The sequence below is a fragment of the Cetorhinus maximus genome, chromosome 18 (genome assembly GCF_964194155.1).
Source record: "Cetorhinus maximus chromosome 18, sCetMax3.hap1.1, whole genome shotgun sequence".
NCBI lineage: Eukaryota > Metazoa > Chordata > Chondrichthyes > Lamniformes > Cetorhinidae > Cetorhinus > Cetorhinus maximus.
Genome location: NC_135896.1, coordinates 16,018,788 through 16,041,209, shown reverse-complemented (window position 1 = coordinate 16,041,209; position 22,422 = coordinate 16,018,788). Strand labels below are relative to the sequence as shown.

At 43.0% G+C, this 22,422-nt stretch overlaps 1 protein-coding gene and 1 non-coding gene across 11 annotated transcripts in view; one reads left to right on the top strand and one right to left on the bottom strand.

Moving 5' to 3' along the window:
* The first annotated feature begins 574 nt into the window (after positions 1 to 574).
* On the top strand, positions 575 to 680 carry LOC144693585 (U6 spliceosomal RNA). Its single transcript, XR_013579568.1, has one exon. It is a non-coding gene; the product is annotated as a U6 spliceosomal RNA (small nuclear RNA).
* Positions 681 to 7,785: 7,105 nt separating this feature from the next.
* The window catches only part of ccdc85ca (coiled-coil domain containing 85C, a), a 204,837-nt gene continuing 190,200 nt past the window's right edge, over positions 7,786 to 22,422 (bottom strand). For all 10 annotated transcript variants that reach the window (XM_078562145.1, XM_078562138.1, XM_078562141.1 and 7 more), the window contains 2 exons: positions 21,966 to 22,067; positions 7,786 to 17,540 (listed from right to left, as the gene is read on the bottom strand). In XM_078562145.1, the coding sequence (XP_078418271.1) occupies positions 17,451 to 17,540; positions 21,966 to 22,067 (192 nt within the window). In that variant the 3' untranslated portion in view covers positions 7,786 to 17,450. The remainder of the gene's footprint in view (positions 17,541 to 21,965; positions 22,068 to 22,422) is intronic.

The window sequence follows — 22,422 nt, the reverse complement described above, 5'->3', positions numbered from 1 at the left end:
AATCTCATCCTTAATAATGGACTCTAAAATCTTACCAACGACCGAGGTCTGGCTAATCGGCCTGTAATTTCCCGTTTTTTGCCTCACTCCCTTCTTAAACAGGGGGGTTACAATAGCGATTTTCCAGTCCTTTGGGACCCTCCCTGACTCCAGTGATTCCTGAAAGATCACCACTAACGCCTCCACTATCTCTTCAGCTATCTCCTTCAGAACTTAGGATAACCTCCATCGTGTTGTGTGGCACTACCACTGTGCTAAATGGGATAGGTTTCGAACAGATCTAGCAACTCAAGACTGGGCATCCATGAGGCACTGTGGGCCATCAGCAGCAGAATTGCACTCGAACACAATCTGTAACCTCGTAGCCTGACATATCCCCCACTTTACCATTACCATCAAGCCAGGGGATCAATCCTGGTTCAATGAAGAGTGCAGGAGGGCATGCCAGGAGCTGCACCAGGCATACCTAAAAATGAGGTGTCAACCTGGTGAAGGTATAAAACAGTTTGACTTGTGTGCCAAACAGCATAAGCAGCCAGTAACAGACTAAGTTATCCCACAACCAATGCATCAGGTCTCGCTTCGGCAGCACATATACTAAAATTGGAACGATACAGAGAAGATTAGCATGGCCCCTGCGCAAGGATGACACGCAAATTCGTGAAGCGTTCCAATGCATCAGGTCTAAGCGCTGCAGTCCTGCCACACCCAGTCATGAATGATGGTGGTCAATTAAACAACTCACTGGAGGAGCAGGTTCCACAAGTACCCCCATCCTCAATGATGGAGGAGCCCAGCACAGCCGTGCAAAAGATAAGGCTGAAGCATTCGCAACAATCTTCAGCCGGAAATGCCAAGTGGATGATCCATCTCGGCCGCCTCCGGAGGTCCCCAGCATCACAGATGCTAGTCTTCAAACAATTTGATTCATTCCATCTGATATCAAGAAACGGCTGAAGGCACTGGATACTGCAAAGGCTATGGGCCTTGACAATATTCCAGCAATAGTACTGAAGACTCATGCTCCAGAACTTGCCAAGCTATTCCAGTACAGCTATGACAGTGGCATCTACCCGGCTATGTGGAAAGTTGCCCAGGTATGTCCTGTCCACAAAAAGCAGGACAAATCCAACTCGGCCAATTACCGCCCCATCAGTTTACTCTCGTTCATCAGTAAAGTAATGGAAGGGGTCATCAACAGTGCTATCAGGCAGCACTTGCTTAGCAATGACCTGCTCACTGACGCCCAGTTTGCGTTCCGCCAGGGCCACTCAGCTCCTGACTTCAAACACTTTCAAAAGAGCTGAACTCCCAAGGTGAGGTGAAAGTGATTGCCCTTGAATTATACAGAAAAAGCCAACAATCTGGTTTCAAGACAAATCTCTCTTTCATTTAAACAATTGGCTGCATAGTGTCATTGGGTCAAAATCCTGGAACTCCCTTCCTAACAGCACTGCGGGTGAAACTACATCACATGGACTGCAGCAGTCAAGAAGGCAGCTCACCACCACTGTCTCAAGGGCAACTAGGGATGGACAATAAATGCTGGCCCAGCCAGCGAAGCCCACATCCTGTGAGTGAATTTTTTAAAAGTTAGAGACAGTGGCCTCTGGGACCTGGGTTCAGTTCTAGTCCAGACTGCTGATAAGAACATAAGAAATAGAAACAGGAGTAGACCATTCAGCCCCTCGAGCCTGCTCCGCCATTCAATAAGATCATGCTTGATCTTTTTGTGTTTCAATTTCCACATTCCCATCCAAGCCTGATAACCTTTGATTCCCTTGCCTAACAAGGGTCTATCTACCTCCACCTTAAAAAATATTCAATGACACCCCCTCCAACACCTTCTGAGGCAGAGAGTTCCAAAGTCGCACAACCCTTTGAGAGAAAAAGTTTCTCCTCATCTCGGTCCTAAAAAGGCGACCCCTAATTTTAAAACTGTGACCCCTGGTTCTGGATTGACCCACAAGAGGAAACATCCTTTTGACATCCACCTTGTCAAGGCCATTCAGGATCTTGTATACTTCAATCAAATCACTCCTCACTCTTCTAAACTCCAGTGGAAACAAGCCCAGCCTGCCCAACCTTTCCTCATAAGACAACCCACTCATTCCAGGTATCAATCTAGTAAACCTCCTGTGATCCGCTTCCAATGCATTTACATCCTTCCTTAAATAAGGGGACCAAAACTGCACACAGTATTCAAGGTGCAGTCTCTCCATTGCCCTGTATAACTGAAGCAATCAGTTCAATCCCTCTCGTAATAAAGGATAGCATTCCATTAGCTGCCTTAATACCTTGCACCGCTGCTGTACAACATCTACACGAATGACCAACCTATAGACGGTGTCACACGCCGTTTTATATATGCTGATGACTTATGTGTCACTGCCCAAAGCGCTGATTTTAACACCGTGGAGAAAATGCTTTCTGAGGCCTTGGAGGGACTAACATCCTACTATGAAGAAAACCACCTTCGCGCAAACCCATCAAAGATGCAAGTTTATGCATTCCACCTCGGAAACCGTGAAGCCAAACGCCAGCTTAAAGTAACCTGGTGTGGAGCAACACTGACGCATTGCGAGCACCCTATTTACTTAGGAGTCACCCTTGACAGATGCCTCACCTTCAAGAACCACATCGAAAAGACAAAGGCAAAAGTGAGCGCACGAAACAACATCCTGAATAGGCTCACTAACACAAAATGGGAAGCAAGCTCGAAAACATTGCGAACCAGTGCACTTGCTCTTTGCTATTCCACTGCCCAATACGCCTGCCCTGCATGGGAAAGATCTACTCGTGCTAAGATGGATGCCGTTCTGAATGCAAGCTGCCGACTTATCACAGGTTGTTTAAAACCAACAAACACCAACAGCCTATATATCCTGGCGGGTATCGCTCCCCCTGATATAAGAAGAACGGTAGCCAGCAAGAAAGAGCAACTCCATCAAACATCAGATGAGAGGCACCCTCTACATGGTCATACACCTACACCCAGCCGCCTAAAGTCAAGGAAGAGCTTCATGAACAGTGTTGTTCCATTACAATCAACCCCATCTGAAGCCCGCATCGCCTTGTGGAAAGACCGGCTCGCCAGTCTCGAACAACCCCCAGCGATGGAAATTCTACCGGATGAAAGCCTTCCCCCAGGAGCTAATTGCAACTGGGCAACCTGGAAGTGCCTTAACAGGCTTAGGACTGGTGTAGGTCGTTCAAAGGTGTCACTAAGCAAATGGGGATATACAACTTGTAAATGTGGAACTGAGCCACAGACTATGCAACATCTCCTGCAATGCCTATCGCTAGAGGAACACTGCACTGTTGCAGATCTTGCCAAATTCAACAACAAAGAACAAAGAAAAGTACAGCACAGGAACAGGCCCTTTGGCCCTCCAAGCCTGCACCAATCATATTGCCCGTCAACTAAAACATTTTGCACTTCCGGGGTCCATATCCCTCTATTCCCGTCCTATTCATGTATTTGTCAAGCTGCCTCTTAAACACCACTATCGTAACTGCTTCCACCATCTCCTCTGGCAGAAAATTCCAGACACTCACTACCCTCTGCATAAAAAACTTACCCCGCACATCTCCTCTATAGTTTTCTCCTCTCACCTTAAATCTATGTCCCCTAGTAATTGACTCTTCCACCCTGGGAAAAAGCTTCTGACTATTCACTCTGTCCATGCCACTGATAATTTTGTAAACTTCTATCAAGTCGCCCCTCAACCTCCGTCGCTCTAGTGAGAACAATCCGAGTTTCTCCAACCTCTCTTCATAGCTAATAACCTCCAGACCAGGCAGCATCCTGGTCAACCTCCTCTGCACCCTCTCCAATGCCTCCATATTCTTCTGGTAATGTGGTGACCAGAATTGCATGCAATATTCTAAGTGTGGCCTAACCAAGGTTCTATACAGCTGCAGCATGACTTCCCAGCTTTTATACTCAATACCCCTGCCAATGAAGGCAAGCATGCCATATGCCTTCCTGACTACCTTATCCACCTGCGTTGCCACTTTCAGCGACCTGTGAACCTGTACACCCAGATCCCTCTGCTCATCGATGTACTTAAGGGCTCTGCCATTTACTGTATAATTCCTGCCTGTATTAGACCTTCCAAAATGCATTACCTCGCAAGGTGCAAAAATGTGTCCAGTTCTGGCTGGGCCATGTATAGACTGTCCGTGGACACGATAAGAAGAAGCTGCCTTAATTCTGATTAAGATCCTCTGTAAAGTATTTTTGGGCACTCGCAATCCATTAACTAGTAGGCACGGGTTTACAACACAAAACTGCACCTAATTCAGCATCATTACTTGTTCCACCATTTGGGAAAGAGGTACGAGGTCTCCATTCAACATTGATGTTGTCCAGGAAAGATGATTCAGACCATCAGTGCAGTGTCTTCATGCATCACACCAGAAGGGCAGTAATGGATGTTGAAGAATCCATCTGTTGGTGGGGCATCAGCAGGTTGGATCCTAAAACTGGAAGCCCAAGTTTCGAGCCTCAGTGGAATGAGTAAAATAGTTTTTGATAGCTCGGTTACGACAATAGGTAGCAACCTAGACCTTGCGACCTGTCGGCTCTGCAAGGCCCAGTGTTTTGTGGACACCGGGAGCAACGTAGTCATTGAGTTTTATAAGTTTCCTTATTTTTATGGCTGTTCCTTTATTAGCTATGCCGCTTATGTAAGAGTTGTCAGTTGCTGACAGGGGCAGCCCTTTGCAAAACGGCACCTGGAAGCGAGGAGAGTAGTGGAGATTTTTCTCTCTGCCACACTGAAGCACACAGTGGGGCGGGGTGGTAATGAATGGACAGGATATCACTGTCTGATAAGCAGAACTTCCCAAAGTGTGCTCCCAACGGGACAACTGAGGTGAGAGAATCTTCAGCAAACTCCCAACACTCAACAGCTTATTTACCTCCCGTTGCAACTGAGGATCGGTCTGGGGTTTGCAAGTTACTCCTTTCTGCACTGCTGTGCATCGGGAATTATATTGTTACGTTATCTGGAGTAGATCAAAAAACACTCATTAAAATTTGAATATCGCTAATTTTGCAGGGTTATGGACAAAAAAAGCTTCCGTATAAGGGACGAAATTAGGCAGTCCTTTCAACGAGCTGAAACGGGCATGATGGACCGAATGGCCTCTCCCTCCTCTGTATGATTCCATGATTCCGTCTCAGCTGCTGATGTATTTTCTGCATTTTGTTTCTAATCCCCAGCATTCGTGGTTTTATTATTATTATTTCTGAGAGCTGGCTGGGTTTGTCCAATTTATCAGAAGAATTGTAAACTCCACCCTGCACCCCAACCAAAAAGGTACTGGCGCAAATAAGCAGCCAACAATCTGAAGGAAGAGTGAGATGATGCAAGCTACCTCATGCACTCCCTCAACAATCCTTCTGCAGCACCTGTTTCTAACCAGATTTCAAATACCACCTAGTAAAGTGGGTCATTTGTTGTTACAGCGCGTACGCTTTGCAATGTGTTCTTTTATTCAGCAGGGGGTGCATTGGCACCACGAAGTTAGTAAAGATGATGAACTAGGATTGTTCTGCATGGCGTTTCATTCAAATAATCTTTGGTTTATAAATGATAGGACACAGCAGGTGTAACTGGGAGTGATGTGGTAACATGCACTTTTACATGGATGTTGTGTCCCAGAGCTATGAATGGTGATGGTAGAGGCTCCAATTTTCTTTTTATCACATTGCTGAACAGGAATCTCTCCCTTTCTTAACCACCCGCCATTGGCATATATTGGAAGGATTTACAGGCTGCATTCCTTGGCTATCAAGTCCTGGAGCAGGTCTTGAATCTGGAGCTTCTGCCTCAGTGGCAAGGACACTACCCACTGCGGTACAAGGCCACCTCAGACATAATTATCTGAGTTAAATGGATAACATAAAGTTTAAATGTAAAGGTGTTCACCTCACTGTTGTACGATTGTGGGTAGTTACACTCAAATCTGTGCATTTCCAGAAGTTCTTCTGTTTATCTCATTCCCCCCTCCCCACCCCCAATTCTTAAGTCACCAACACATCTGGAGCATGGTTCCATCAGCTTTGTGAAACTGTTCTTCATCTGGGGCATCGACAGGGTGCAGGGTGGATAGGGAGCAGCCGTTCCCCTTGGTTGAAGGGTCAGTCACAAGGGGACATAAGTTCAAAGTGAGGGGCAGGAGGTTTAGGGGGGATGTGAGGAAAAACTTTTTTACCCAGAGGGTGGTGATGGTCTGGAATGCACTGCCTGGGTGATGGAGGCAGGTTTCCTCTCATCCTTTAAAAAGTACCTGGATGAGCACTTGGCACGTCATAACATTTAAGGCTATGGGCCAAGTGCTGGTAAATGGGATTAGGTAGGTAGGTCAGGTGCTTTTCACGTGTCGGTGCAGACTCGATGGGCCGAAGGGCCTCTTCTGCACTGTGATTCTGGTGAAGTGTCTTCACGGTATTCAACCATGGGAGCATCACAGCTAAGTTACATCATGCCCTCATCTGGCATCCATACACCTGCTGGGAGGCACTGAAGTACAATCAGAAGCAGACTTGACCCTCTCTAACCCAGAGTATTGAAGCCAAATATAAATACACTTCTGCACCAGCTGAGCTTAAATTCAGCAAAGACCTGGGACTGCACCTTAGATTTTTTTTATCTCTCTGGAGCAAAACCTCAATGGGTTGGTGCATTTAATCCTTGAAAAGATAGGGCACAATATTGTATTTATTTCCCATAACCTTCTCTTTGGGCATTGGTGGGGGTTGGGGAGTTGTGGTGCGATGTGGTGCATCAATCTGTAGGCTTACCATTATCCTTGTGTAATCAGAAATAGTTCTAACCGGACATCATAAACTTCAAGTGGTTTCTAAAACTCATGCAATTTCCAAAAAAAAATTACAGCTTAAAAAAATCACTTGGTCCTTTTGTTGGATTATGCCTGATTGATTTTAATTATTGAAGCCTATTCTTATTAGCAATGCAAGGGATCTTGTGACAAACATTTAAAAAAGTTGTCCTGCTGTCTTGGCCAACATTTTTCCCCAATCAACTTGCCCAAAAGAGAATATTTGATTAACTTTCTCATTTGCTGTTTGAGGAACCCGTACTGTGACTGGACATCAAAAAGCAGTTGATTGGCTCTGAAACAAATAGAGATATCCTGAGGATGTGAAAGGTGCTATATAAGTGAAGACTCTTTAGTGGATAGGTGTTTAACATATATGTTGAGTTTGACAAGGTGAGAGTCAAAATGCTAGAATTAATCAGAGACTGGACAAGCAGTTGCCAAGTTTCTTGCTCCTGAAGGGGCTCATCATAAAGTAAGCCAGTACCATTCAGGCTGATGTGTGAAGGATGTCCATCTGTGAGATCAGAGGGCCGAGGTCCATTGTGAAACTTCAACTCGAGTCAGCAGCTTCAGCAAAGTTAAGGAGAGGAAACAATCTACTTAAAAGCAAATTTAAAGATACGATGGTTTGCAAAACAAAGTAAACCTTTCCTTGTAAATTGTAGGTCGCGTCTGTGTTAAACACATCCGACTTTCATGCTAACTGGTGAAGTTGGGGACTGGTATCAGGAAACACTCCTTCAAACTGCACAATTACCTGGGGATGGTCTTTTGGGAATAGTGGTGGAAGCAAAGAAACGCCGGAATCAATCAACATGCAGCTCAGACGCTGGGATGGAAAGAACTGAACATTTGTGTTTGAAGAATGATTTAGCACATCCTTATCTGTGCTTTATCGTCGGGTGTTTCAAAAACAAAGGCACACACATGCACAGCGAATCTGTATGTTTTATTTTGTTTTAAAGCCAGCTAACAGTTCCTATGAGACATATTTCCTTTCATTGTTTAACTAACATATTGAAGACTAAAATTATTTTTAAAAAGTACACTTCAGGGACAGGGAAACGAATGGCGTATTCCATTGAAGATACAAATCCATGCCAGGCCCAGAGTGTTCAATATATACAGCAGTCAAAAACAGCAGCACTCTTTATTGTTTACAGGATCAGCACGCACATATACAGCAGGTAAATTAACAGCAGGAATTTCCTTATCACAAGTTCCACAGCGAAACTTCAGTTGCAATTCTGCTCAAGTAGTTAACACGGTCGCTTCACAACCTTATCAAAATATTCATCTTTTATATTCACAGTTCATCTACTCTCATTCTCCATTTTTCTAAGTTTTCTTTTATACACGTACATATCTACTGGTAATTCCCTCAAGAAAAAAAAACAATATTTTTCATTTTAAAAAAATATCCACCTTCTGTCTCACTCCCTGCCCTGAACCACTGTTCTGATTCTCTCAATGCAGCTTCTTCAAAAGGCATGGTTGAGTTGGAAGTGATCTGCTTTGGGGGCTTTTTCACATTAAACTAGGATTCTACAGCTGGTTAAGTTCTACCTTAGTAATCATCATTTATTAGGTCGCAGTGTTGCTATTTGGGTGGAGCTAAACAAATAAACAGCCACAATATTGCCGTGGTGGCATTTGCAGGCATTTGGAAACATGCATTCTCCATCTTAGCAAGCTTCAACACAACTTTGGTACTAAGAAAGAAAAGTAAGGTTTTATTTCTTGCCATTTTTTTTTTCTTCCTGTGCCCTCTCTTGAAAGCATTAATCCCTAAACCCCATGTGCCCATACTGATCTTGGTGGCTCATTCATGAAGGGAAGATTTTGGGAAGGGAAAAATAGTTCCCCTGGGACTTTAGACCCAGCCGGTAGAATCTGCAAATTGTCAAACAAATAGCAAAACAAAAACTTCTAAACTTCTCAAAAATTGAACTCACCAATGCATAAAACCATATTGTACTGCAGAAAAAGAAACTTTTTAAAAATTCATTCATGGGATGTGGATGTCACTGGTTAGACCAGCATTTATTGCCCATCCCTAATTGCCCTTGAGAAGTGAGCTGCCTTCTTGAACCGCTGCAGTCCATGTGGTGTAGTTTCACCCGCAGTGCTGTTAGGAAGGGAGTTCCAGGATTTTGACCCAGCGACACTATGCAGCCAATTGTTTAAATGAAAAAGAGATTTGTCTTGAAACCAGATTGTTGGCTTTTTCTGTATAATTCTCATCAAAAGCAACCTTTTACACAGCTTAACAACGTAGAGGGAAACATGTCTGCAGAATATCGCAATTGACTGATTAACTGCAGTGTACCTGCACTTATTCCATTTCAGACAATTGTTACAAGGCTACTAACATTGCACATAGGAAGTGAAGGATACCATGGCAACTTTCTCTGTTGCTACATCTGGCTTTGCAAGTTCTGGTGTTCATGCTCAGCTCAGTTTTTGTTCAGGGCTCAATATTAAGCTAATGGCTCAGAATCTACAGGCCAACATGCATATATAGATACATGGAATTTTCAAGAGGCCAGTGGATACATTTTTGGCTGCTCAGGGTGCCAAGCAGAATGAATTATAGTGGGAGATGGATTTTGTGACTTTTGGATCTAGCCAAATGGATAAAGATGCACTTTACATTCTTCTTGTTCCCATGGTTTTGGGACACAGAGAAATATGGGATTGGTTAAGAGTATCTGGTGATGTATCATGTATAAATATCAAGCTTGTTTGATTAAATACAAATATAAATATGAATACTTTGCCTCTGTCTCTACCATGGAAGATGATGCTACCCAGGCCATGGTGAAAGAGGAGGTAATTCAGACACTAGAAGGGTTTAAAATTGATAAGGTGATGGTATTGGATAGGCTGCCTGTACTTAAAGTTGATAAGCCACCAGGACCAGCTGAGGTGCATCCAAGGATAGATGTTTTTCAGGCTGGAGGAAGGTTTGTAGTGAAGTTCCCCAGGTCCTAGTGTTGGGACCCTTGCTCTTCCTGATATATATTAATGACCTAGACCTTGGGCATAATTTCAAAATTTGTGCATGTTATGAAACTTGGAAGCATTATGAACTGTGAGGAGCACCATATAGAACCTCAAAAGGACACAGACAAGTTGGTGGAGTGGGCAGACAGGCGGCAGGTGAAGTTCAATGCAGAGAAATGTGAAATGATTAATTTTGGAGGGAAGAACATGGAGCCACAATATAAAGGGTACAACTCTAAAGGGGGTGCAGGAGCAGAGGGACATGGGTGCAAATGTGCATAAGTCATAGATGGGTTGAGAGCGCAGTTAATAAGGCATACAGTATTCTAGGCTTTATTAATAGGGGCACAGAGCATAAGAGTATGGAGCTTACATTGAATATTTATAAGACACTAACTCAGCCTCAGCTGGAGTGTTGTGTCCAGTTCTGGGTGCCACACTTTAGGAAGGACGTGAAGGCATTGGAGAAAGTGCAGAAAAGATTCACGAGAATGGTTCCAGGGGTAAGGAGCTTCAGTTATGATGTTAGATTGGAGAAGGTAGGACTGGAGTAGAGAAGGCTGAGAGGAGATTTGATAGAGGTATTCAAAATCATGAGGCATCTGGACAAGTAGATAGGGAGAAACTATTCCTGCTCAGGAAAGATTGAGAATGAGAGGGCACAGATTTAAAGTAGCTGGAAAAAGAAGTAAAACTGATGTGAGAAAACAAGCGAGTGGTTAACTTCTCGAACGTACTGCCTGAGTGTGTGGTGGAGGCAGGTTCACTCGAAGCATTCAAAAGGGATTTAGACTGTTGTCCGAAAAGGAAGAACATGCAGGATTATGAGGAGAAGGCGGGATAATGGCAGTAGGTGAATTGCTTATTTGATGAGCTGGTGCAAACGCGATGGGAATGGCCTCCTTCTGCACTGTAACAATTCTGTGAACTCCAATGTTAAAATCGGTGGCCAACTAGGCACCGTGGCCAGTAAACAAATATGACAAAAATAAGCTGAAAATAGCACCCCCCTACCCCCCGGGGAACTGGCTGGCCTAAGTCTCCATTCCTCGTCTGTGAGGCTACACTGTGGGATATTTTGAGCCAGTTTGATCCTGTTCTCCCCGTGGTCTCCGCGCATACAAATTTCCAGCAGGAGTCACTGGTTAGCGATCAGGAACAGGGAGCCCGCGTTCCATTAACTCAAGGGTGCTCAGCCACCAGAGTGCCTGGATCACAACAGACCAAATGAACACAGGAACAGGAGCAGGTCATTCACGCCCTCAGTTAGATCATGGCTGATCCGTTTTAATCGCCTTAGCCACTATATCCCTTGATATCCTTACCCAACAAAAACCTACTGATCTTGGTCTTTAAAGCTCCAGCTTCCATATCCTTTTGTGCGAGATAATTTCAGAGATTGAACCTGGAAAATTCAGGTCTGTGTGGTTAATAAGGTAGCGAATGGTGCTTTCCTCAGCAGGTCTTAAGTACTTCTTTAAAGAACCTGCAGTTCAAAGATTTACTACAGACACTTCAGATAAAAAATATCCACAGGCCACAGAATCTTACAATAGCAAAATCATTTCTATTAGATACCTGTTAGGAACCTACTGAGAGAACTGATTAATAGCAGGTTGAGTAAGAATAACTCATTTTTATCATTACTTGTAAATGCTGAAAGAAAACCCAATCAATATGATTTATTAACTGGCCACAGAAAGTGGGAATTGGAATTATAAGGAGATTGTGGAGATCAACAGTCATAGTCAATTAACCAGGAGCCTTTCAAGTATACTCTATTTGAGCCAGCAGTGTAAATCATCCTCTAACTAAACACCTACTGTGCCAAGAACAAAGATTGATACTCAGATCCACAGATGGAACAAGTTCCTGAATGATTCTCATTGATCCTAATATTCTATCTCATAACACCATCAGAGCACCCAGACTCCTAGTCTCGTTATGGCCACACTATGATACATATGCTATCTCAAGGCACATAGGATGATCTATTTTGTGTAAAAACTAGACTAACACTGAAAAGGTTAACGGAGAGTTTAAGGAGTCCATTAGACTTATAGTTATCAATGTCTTTCGTCAATAGTCTTTGGTGTGACAGCTGTGCAAGTGCAGCAATCAAGCTCCACCCCTTAGAGGATTCAGAAATGGGAACATTGTCTTAAATTGTCAACCCAACATGTGCACAGATACTGTTACCACACCTTAAACTCTATAAACACTAACAGGCCTGTACTCAAAGTCACTATTAACACTACGTCAGTAAGTTATCAATTGTGCCAAAACATGCCAATCCAAATAACTTGGAAGAAGTTCTGAACTTGATTCCAGAACTGGACTGGTTTTGTTGTTCCCACATCTGCCATTTACTTCAAATACTGACTCCAGCATTCAAAAAATATCAATTAGTTTTTTTACTTTTTTGAGAAGAACAAAATCCCTCAATAACTTTTATGTAGACCACAACAAGATGCTGTATGTATAAATCTAAGTATTGTATCTTCCTTTTGGCCATTAAATGCTGATGGCATTGAGTGAAGAAGTGGCTGAGCTGAAGGAGAGGGATTAATCACCTAACCCCAGCCCGGGTTAAATACCACATCGCTACTTATGAACTGACAGTTCAATATAGTCAAGCTCAATTTGTCTTCAGAAACACTTGCCCCAATCTCAACAGCCCTTACACACTCAACAATTAAAAAGAAACCCAGGAAACTAAATTATCAGAGTTCCGACTGGCATTCTTGACCTAATCAGATCAGCCATGATTTCATTAAATGGTGGAGCATACCCAAGGGGATGAGTGGCCTACTCCTGCTCCTAATTCATGTGTTCATAAAATTTTAACCATTAGCCTTTTTTCCTTCCAAATGCTGATGGCTCTACTGTGAATTCCTGATTTTATTTAAGGGCTATTGATTATTGAAACTTTTTTTTAAAAAACACGTCCCAATGCTAGTGCAATAACATATTCTATTAGAAGATTTTTTTTAAGAGCCTTTATTCTTTTAGTTTTGCCAACATACTTCCTTCAGCCATAAAAACAAAGAAGGCATAAAGAAATTTAGTCAAAACCATTACTGTAGAATAAAATCGATTTTTAAAAAAAAAAGATTGGACAGTAATACATTTAATGGAGTTTGGGATAAAATGAAAATCTGTTGAAAAGCCAAAGTAAAAGTCTTGTTGCTGTTCATTTATAATTCCTGTGTGCTTGGTGAAAAAGGGGATCAGTGTCTCCAAGTAGAATCAATCCATCCATAAACCACAATACATTGTCTGCAGCCTGACACCAATAACACAAAAGGGGGCAAGGTACCATTAACCGAAGGGAGGGGAAGTCAGCAGCAGGTGGAAGGACCTGTAAGAATTTACCTTTTTTAGGATAAGTGGACCATTTTTTCCACCTTTGTTTTTATGGCGGGAGTGTGATAAATGAATGTAATGCCCTTAAAAAAATGACAATTGTACTAGCTTATTTTTAAACCCACTGCAACAATCAAAATCAGAATCATCGACAGAATAGAACTGAGTCTTTCCTTCCTCAAAAGAAGCAGACATTATTCAGCAACGTTAAAAGAGAATTACATAATATATATGTTTGATATGATAAATTTATACAATCTTATTCAAATATTATACTATCAGAAAACAAAATTGTATTGGGTATTCTCCATATTCCAGTGTATAGCTCTTACATTTTAATATTCTGAGGTAAAAGGAAAGCTTTTAATTCTCCAGCGTTTAGAGAATGTTGCAGACGGTATATTTACAAGGAGGTTAGTGCGCAAAACATAAAATGCAGCTGCCATCAGAATTAGATTTTCAAAATTCTAGTTTTATCAATGATCAAATTGAAAATAAAATGTTCTTGTTCTTTGCTTTGGACAAACCAATGAATGAAGTTGTTTCCGAAACACATTGGCTAGAAATGGATATGTAACAAAATGTTGACAAGTCCACTTCAGTCCTGTCACCTTTAAGAGCCCCAAATGCCTGAGCATATTGTGAATCCCATACCCATTTTAAGCTCCTTAGTTTAACCCAGTCAAAGTTTTAAATCAGCCTACTGTAAGCACAAAAAGCTGACTCAGGAGTGACAGATTTAGTGGCAGGTTCGCAGCAAAATGAAGGAAGCCTTAACCTGGTACAGTTCCCAGCAATCTTAATGGTTTCCATAAAGTGAATATGCCAACATGGAGAAGTCCATCATTTCAAATAAAGTTTTGATTTAATATCTCCCAGCTGGTACTAAATTTTCCTGTATGAAGTCTCTGACTTTACACTATCTGATTGCAGGCCTCTGCCACCCTGAACCATCTAGACACCAGCACGGTGCCTTGACCTCTCTTCACTTTTCTTCTCTTCCATCAGGATAATGATCACCTTCCCAGATCTCCAGTTGAGTCTGCAAGCTCACCATGTGGAGAACTATGAGGATCTGTCAGTGTTATGTTGGCATCTAGTATGACAATGCTTGCAAATCTTGAGCTACAACTTTCATCCCTTCCCTATTTTTCTCCTGTTGTCCCTCTAACCTGGAAGGTGTTGGGATTCTTGGGCCGCAGTTTTCCTCCAGTTCACCTTAAATGATCTTTCTTCACTTGAGACCTCGGAAAGTGAGTGGCAATCAGTTATATAATGACAGGGGCCAAGCCTGATCCAATCCTCGACTGATGTTCTTACATACTTACAAACACACCAGCAGTTGTCGTTTATTGCATCCTAGCCCAGACTTACAGAGACTAATTATAATGCCCTCAACTTCTGCCTCATTCAATAACTGACTGAGAATAGGCTGTAGGTCAAACCAGTGGGCTGTCGTTCTACATGGTCAACTGTCATGCTAGATGTTACATTTACTCTCAGTGCACTTTAGGTCAAATGTACTCCTTCCTCCTGTAAACATTCATGGTGTTTTGTGAACAGCACTATATAAGTATTATAATCCAACTGTTCTTTTGCTGGTGGCAGTAGAATAATTCTAATTCAAGATATAAAGTCCAGCAAAGTTTCTCCATGTTACTGGTGCATCATTTCTGCCAATTTGTTTCAGAATCTCATCTCAGGGCTACCAGGATCAGATTACACTGGAGAGGTATCAGCTACCACTCTAAGGAAAGCAAATTGAAACTAGCAAAATAAACACACTCCCAACCACAAATCACTTGGGAATGGCAGTCAAGCAACTGCAGAATCAAATCAGGCACAGTCAGAAGCACATTCAAACCATTGTGTCTTTCATTGCCTGTGTTGAACACTGACATATATAGACGCTGTGTATTAGAACAAATTAAAATGTTTGTTTGGCCGGTGTTGTCCTGGGTTTGGCGGGGGAGGGGGGACATGGTGGGGTTGTGCAGATTGCTCAGTCAAATGTTATGTTAGTTGTCTTTTTCTTCAAACTGTCCAAGTGTCTTCTCTCTTTTAAGATACTCCTTAAAACCTACTTCTTCAACTAAGCTTTTGGTCACATGTCCTAATGTCTCCTCCGATGACCCAGTGCCAATTTTAATAACAACACTCCTGCAAAGCACCTTGCAAAGTTTTACTACACTGAAGATACTATATAAATCTGAGTAGTTACTGCATTCTTATTTCAATTGGGAATACAGCGTTCCTGAATATTCACTCCAGGAATTGCACACTCAAGCTCAATCAACACTGCATGGTGTTGCTCTTCAGACGAGATGGTAAAATGAGGTATGAGCTGCTATTTTAGGTGAGCATTAAACATGGCACTGTCACTATTTGAAGAACAGGGAGCTATTTTGACCAATATATCTTCTTCAGCCCTCAAAATTGCCCAATTGCTCATTTATTCAACTGCAGTTTGTGGAATTTTGCTATGCATAAAATGACTTTGTGCTTGCAGCTATAAACATCATTGAGCTTTGAAATAATTCATGATGTGCAATGCTGAGAGATAATATTATGTTCTTTATAAATATCATTATATTTTCCTCCCATCGCTCACATGCATGAGAAAATCATGCAGGTCACTCACATCAGTAGCCAGAAAAAAAATATACCCCCAAAATGGAACTGAACAGAGAGAAGGCTGTGGAGTTGATGAAGGAATAAGTGAAAACGCTCAATGTAGGAACTAAATTGTAGAGGTTAGCCTTTTCTCATTGTGACACTGGTATGGTCGTATATCTCAGGTCTAAAGATTTACGAGCTCAAAAGTCCTATGAAAACAGCCTCATTAATGAGTTTATAAAATATCTTTCCATGTGCATTCTTATTTCAATTGGAAATGGACCATTCCTGAATATTCACTGCACAGTTAGTGTTCAATTCAAAACCAGTGCTGATTGACAGCGCCTCCTAAGTCAGTCACTCTAACACAGAGTAGTTGGTACTGTATCATTCTCTATCCCACGGCTTAAAATAGAACTACTTAACATCTAGTTATTCCCTATCTGTTACCATTTCAATCTCGAAGCCTCACCATCATCTGTTAAAGAGACAGTCTTCCATCTGATCACACACGGGGGCTTCAAAATTTAAAGCGGGCAAGATATCAAGCCAATGAGCAATACTTTAGTGATTTGGTCAGATAAAACTTATTTCACAGAACCTAAAATTATGCCAGACCCATTTACTTGAAAATTGAACTTTACTACATCAATTTCACACAACTTGTGACCACCTGCATCCAAATACGGGGCTGGGAAACAATCACACTGGAAAACTGCAAATATAATTTTACAGTGGGGGCCGAGCGATTAGATTTCCTAAAATAGACTAACTCAGAGCAAAAACCAACAAGATAAATTCTGGTTGTTGAAAAGAATACTGTCCCTTTAAAGAAAACTATATTTTCTCCTTAGTTGCCACATCCAGCAGTGGAAATTCCATCTTTTGAACATTTTCAAATGCTCTGTTCTTAGGGCTGCACAGGTCAATGACTTTCTAAACCAAAGCTGGTGACAGACCTTTTCAGCGGAAGCTATACACCTATATTCTGAAAGACAGGTGTACTTGAGGGCCAGGTATTCCTCTATGTGGAAACATGATCCCTTTCACATTGCCTCTGCTGAACAGACTCTATAGAACTATTGCTGCATATGCTGAGACTGGGATTTGCTTCAAATACCTCCCAGCAATATTGTCCATTCCAAGTAATGTAATGAGGAAACACTGCACTCAAAGGAGCCTGCTTATAATGGAGCCATATCAATCATTAATGTGAATGGACATTCAGGGAGTGGGCTGGATGGGGGGGTAGATTATTCAACATTATCCAGAGATCAACGTATTTAGATTAATCTCTTTACACAGACTCCATTAAATCAATTCACGTAACTGCAGTATGCTGTGCAGTACACCTTACCAGAGCTGCATGTACAGTCAGTTATATATGAGTAATTTACATTTGTTTTGTGGTCAGCACATTGTAGAACTCTCTACCACTATAGGCACACGTCAGCATCCTTCTTCGCATTTAGACAGTAGGTAGGGCCAAGTTGAGTCAGTGGCCAGGATTACACTTCTCAGAAGTTCCACTCTTTCCACTTGTGTGCAGATGCAATGAGAATGTGTTTCCATCCTTCTCACAAGTCCATGCCTTGCAGGCAACAGCACTACAAAGGTCCCTTGAACTGATTGCCTGAGAGATGTTGCCTGATGGAAGGGTTCGAACCAGCTGCATCTCCAAGCTTACGCCAGACCACCTGAAAGATAAGATATGTTACTGTTCAACAACATCTGGAAACAGACTTACATTTTTTTCTTTCTATGCTTCAAACACACAATAATAGGAAGGAACATAGCAACAGGAGTAGGCCATTCAGCTCCTTGAGCCTGTTCTGCCATTCAGTTAGATCATGACCATTGTACTCACTTTCTCTTTCCCATATCACTGATTACGCAGAAATTGAGGTTAGTTACATGAGGTTAGTTAGTTTCATATTCCTTCCTTCTCACCCCTGTCTTTTTGAAGCACTAAATCCTCGGAGGAGCAGAATGTCCGTGGATAAAGCTGCCTTTAGTATCTTACCAAGTGAGAGAGTTTGGATGCTGAGTGTTGCCAGGTTATTTGATCGTTTGGACTATCACAACTGAACTCAATCCTATTCTCACTTGTGCTTCCAGCACCAATAGATGAATAGCGATCAGGCAAGGGGATGCTGAATGACATCCCCTCCACCAGGGATGATGAAACCAATTGCTATGCATTTGCTGCTATCCCATCTGAAGTCATCAACTTCAATAGTAACCCGATCAAGCTAGACATCACAACAGCAACCATGTAATGTTCTTTTTTTTTTACTTATTCTTTCACTGGATGTGGGCATCGTTGGCTAGGCCGCCATTTATTGCCCATACCTAATTGCCCTTGAGAAGGCGGTGGTGAGCCGCTGCCTTGAACCACTGCAGTCCATGTGGTGTAGGTACACCCATAGTGCAGTTAGGGAGTTCCAGGATTTTGACCTAGCGACAGTGAAGGAACAGCAATATATTTCCAAGTCAGGATGGTGTGTGGCTTCGAGGGGAACTTGCAGGTGGTGGTGACCCCATGCATCTGCTGCCCTTGTCCTCCTAGATGATAGACGTTGTGAGTTTGGAAGGTGCTGTCGAAGGAGCCTTGGAGAGTTGCTGCAGTGCATCTTGTACATGGTACACACTGCTGCTACAGTGCATCAGTGGAGGAGGGAGTGAATGTCGAAGGTGGTGGATGGGGTGCCAGTCAAGTGGTGGATGGTGTCGAGGTTTGAGAGTGTTGATGGAGCTGCATTCATCCAGGAAAGTGGACAGTATTTCATCACACCCCTGACTTGTGCTTTGTAGATGGTGGACAGGCTTTGGACAGTCTGTCTCCACAGAATTCCCAGCCTCTGACCTGCTCTTGTAGCCACAGTATTTATATGGCTGGTCCAGTTCAGTTTCTGGTCAATGGTATCCCCCAAGATGTTGATTGTGGGTGATTCAGCAATGTAATGCCATTGAATGTCAAGGGGAGGTGGTTAGATTCTCCCTTGTTGGAGATGATCATTGCTTGGCACTTATGTGGCATGAATGTTGCCTGCCATCTATCAGCCCAAGCCTGAATATTGTTCATGTCTTGATGTATTTGGACATGGACTGCTTCAGTATCTGTGGAGTCACGATTGGTGCTGAACATTGTGCAATAATCAGAGGACACCCCTACTTCTGACCTTATGATGGAGGGAAGGTCATTAATGAAGCAGCTGAAGATGGTTGGGCCTAGGACACTACCCTGAGGACAGATGATTGACCTCCACCCACAACTACCTTCCTTTGTGCTTGGTATAACTCCAACCAGTGGAGCGTTTTCCCCTTGATTCCCATTCACTTCAGGTTCTGTTAGGGCTCCTTGATGCCACACTGGGTCAAATGTTGCCTTGATGTCAAGGGCAGTCACTCTCACCTCACTTCTAGAGTTCAACTCTTTTGGCCATGTTTGGATCAAGGCTGTAATGAGGTCAGGAGCCAAGCAACCCTGGCAAAACCCAAACTGAGCATCAGTGAGCAGGTTACTGCTGAGTAAGTGCCACTTAATAGCACTGTTAACAACACCTTCCATCACTGCTGATGATGGAAAGTGGACTGATGGGGTTGTAATTGGACTTGTTAGATTTGTCCTGCTTTTTGTGGACAGGACATACCTGGACAATTTTCCACATTACTGTATAGATGCCAATGTTGTAGCTGTACTGGAACAGCTTAGCTAGGGATGTGGCTAGTTCTGGAACACAAGTCTTCCGCACTATTGTCAGAATGTTGTCAGGGCCCAAAGCCTTTGCTGTATTCAGTGCCTTCAGCCTTTTCTTGATATCATGTGGAGTGAATCAAATTAGCTGAAGACTGACATTTGTGATGAGGAGGAGGCCAAGATGGATCATTTGCGGAACCTCCTCCTGCTCTGGTTAATTGTTTTATTGTCCACCACCATTTACGCATGCTGCTTCCGCTGTGTGGCATGCAAATAGTCCTGTTTTATAGCTTCACCAGGTTGCCACCTCATTTTTAGGTATGCCTGCTGCTGCTGCTCCTGACATGCCCTCCTGAACTCTTCATTGAACTAGGGTTGATCCCCTGGATTGATGGTGAAGGTAGAGTGGGGGATATGCCGGGCCACGAGGTTACAGATTGTGGTTGAGTACAATTCTGCAGCTGCCCACAGCGCCTCATGGGATGCCCAGTCTTGAGCTGCTAGATCTGTTCAGAATCTATCCCATCTAGCATGGTGCTAGTGCCACACAACACAATGGAGGGTATCCTCAATGTGAAGGTGGGACTTTGTCTCCACAAGGACTGTCCAGTGGTCCCTCCTACCAATACTGTCATGGACCGATACATCTACATCAGGCAGGTTGGTGAGGACATGGTCAAGTAGGTTTATCCTTCTTGTTGGTTCCCTCATTACTTGCCACAGACCCATTCTAGCAGCCATGTCCTTTATGACTCGGCCAGCTTGGTCTGTACTGGTGCTACCGAGCCACTCTTGGTGATGGAGACTGAAGCCACTGAGCCAGAGTGCATTCTGTGCCCTTGCTACCCTCAGTACTTCCTTCAAGTGGTGTTCAACTTGGAGGAGTACTGATTCATCAGCAGAGGGAGGGAGGGAGCGGTGTGGTGGCAATACATGGTAATCAGCAAGAGGTTTCCTTGTCCATGTTTGACCTGATGCCATGAGACTTCATGGGGTTCAGAGTCCATGTTGAGGACTCCCAAGGCAACTCCCGCCTAACTGTATATCACTGTGCCGCCACCTCTGCTGGGTCTGTCCTGCCAGTGGGACAGAACATACTCACGGATGGTGATGGTGGTGTCTGGGATGTTTTTATAAGGTACAGTTCCGTGAGTATGACTATATCAGGCTGTTGTTTAATTAGTCCGTGTGGAGCTCTCCCAATTTTGGCACAAGCCCCCAGATGTTGGTAAGGAGGACTTTGCAGAGTCGGCAGGGTTGGGTTTGCCATTGTTGTTTCTGGTGCTTAGGTTAATGCCATGTGATATGTCCTGTTTAATTCCTTTTAGACTTCATAGTGAGTGGCTTGCTAGGCCATTTCAGAGGGCATTTAAAAGCCAGCCACATTGCTGTGGGTCTGGAGTCACATGTAGGTCTGACTGGGTAAGGGCGGCAGATTTCCTTCGCAAAAGGGGCATTAGTGAACCAGGTGTTTTTTTTAATGACAATTGGCAATGGTTTCATGGCCATTAATACTGAGACTAGCTTTTCATTCCAGATTTTTATTAATTGGATTTAAATTCCACCAGCTCCCATGGTGCGATTTGAACCCATGACCCCAAAGCATTAGTGCAGGCCTCTGGATTACCAGTCCAGTGACATTACCCCCAAAACATAGGTCTGACTGGGTAAGGGCGGCAGATTTCCTTCGCAAAAGGGGCATTAGTGAACCAGGTGTTTTTTTTAATGACAATTGGCAATGGTTTCATGGCCATTAATACTGAGACTAGCTTTTCATTCCAGATTTTTATTAATTGGATTTAAATTCCACCAGCTCCCATGGTGCCATTTGAACCCATGACCCCAAAGCATTAGTGCAGGCCTCTGGATTACCAGTTCAGTGACATTACCCCCAAAACATTAACTCGATTCCACTATCTACAGGTCCTGCCTGACTTGATGAGTGTTTCCTGCATTTTCTGTTTTTAATGATCCATGAAATGGACAGTAACATTGTGTACGTGCAATTATACAAGCTGACAGCAGAGTTAGTCTTTCTGTTGGTTTTAATCCATCAGAATCTCGTGTTGAGTATAGACTAATACCAATGTATGTTCTAACTCAGGATAAACACAAGGGGGTAGAGTTTGACTTTGTGTGATAGTGTAAGACAGGCTATACTGAATCAGCAGGTCGTTTCACAAACACCATTTCCCATGACTTGCCAACAGAATTAAAAACCGGGACATGTAAATGAGCTGCCAATCCACTCACCTTACACTATCACACCAAATCAAACTCTATCCAAAACTTTGTTTATTTCCTAAATATAGCTTTGTCATGTGGATTCGCATTGCGAGACACCTGTTGAAAACAAGCACTGCTCTCTGATATTGTATTGTTCTGGTATCGCTTCACATCGCTAAGACAACAGAATTCTTACATTACACATCTCGCGAACAATGGCCTTCTCCTTCTCACTCAAGTCATCGTGCTCGCAGTCTTCCGGCAACTGTCTATCCAGGTTGTCATGAACTTCCAGGACCTGGAAACCCAAAATGTACATCAAGTTAACAGTGAAGAAACTCTGGATCACATGTATTCCAGAAAACAGCTTGAACACTCGGCTCTTTGTAGTCACATAGAAATGTCTTGCAGTGTGTAGCTAGCATTCTCAGTATAAAAGCCTAGCTTTCTAATTATTCTCATGAAGGGCTCATGTTTAATCAGTTGGTTAATGCGGTACCAAGTGTAGGACTGAGCCACATAGGAGGTGCCCAGGTTCCATGCCCCACTCTGTACAACGTTAACGGATTATTAGGGCTGGAAGGGGAATTAACAAGATCAAAGAGGGAGCCTGATTTCTATCAAGTGGCTCCTGGCTTATGTTTGAATATTAG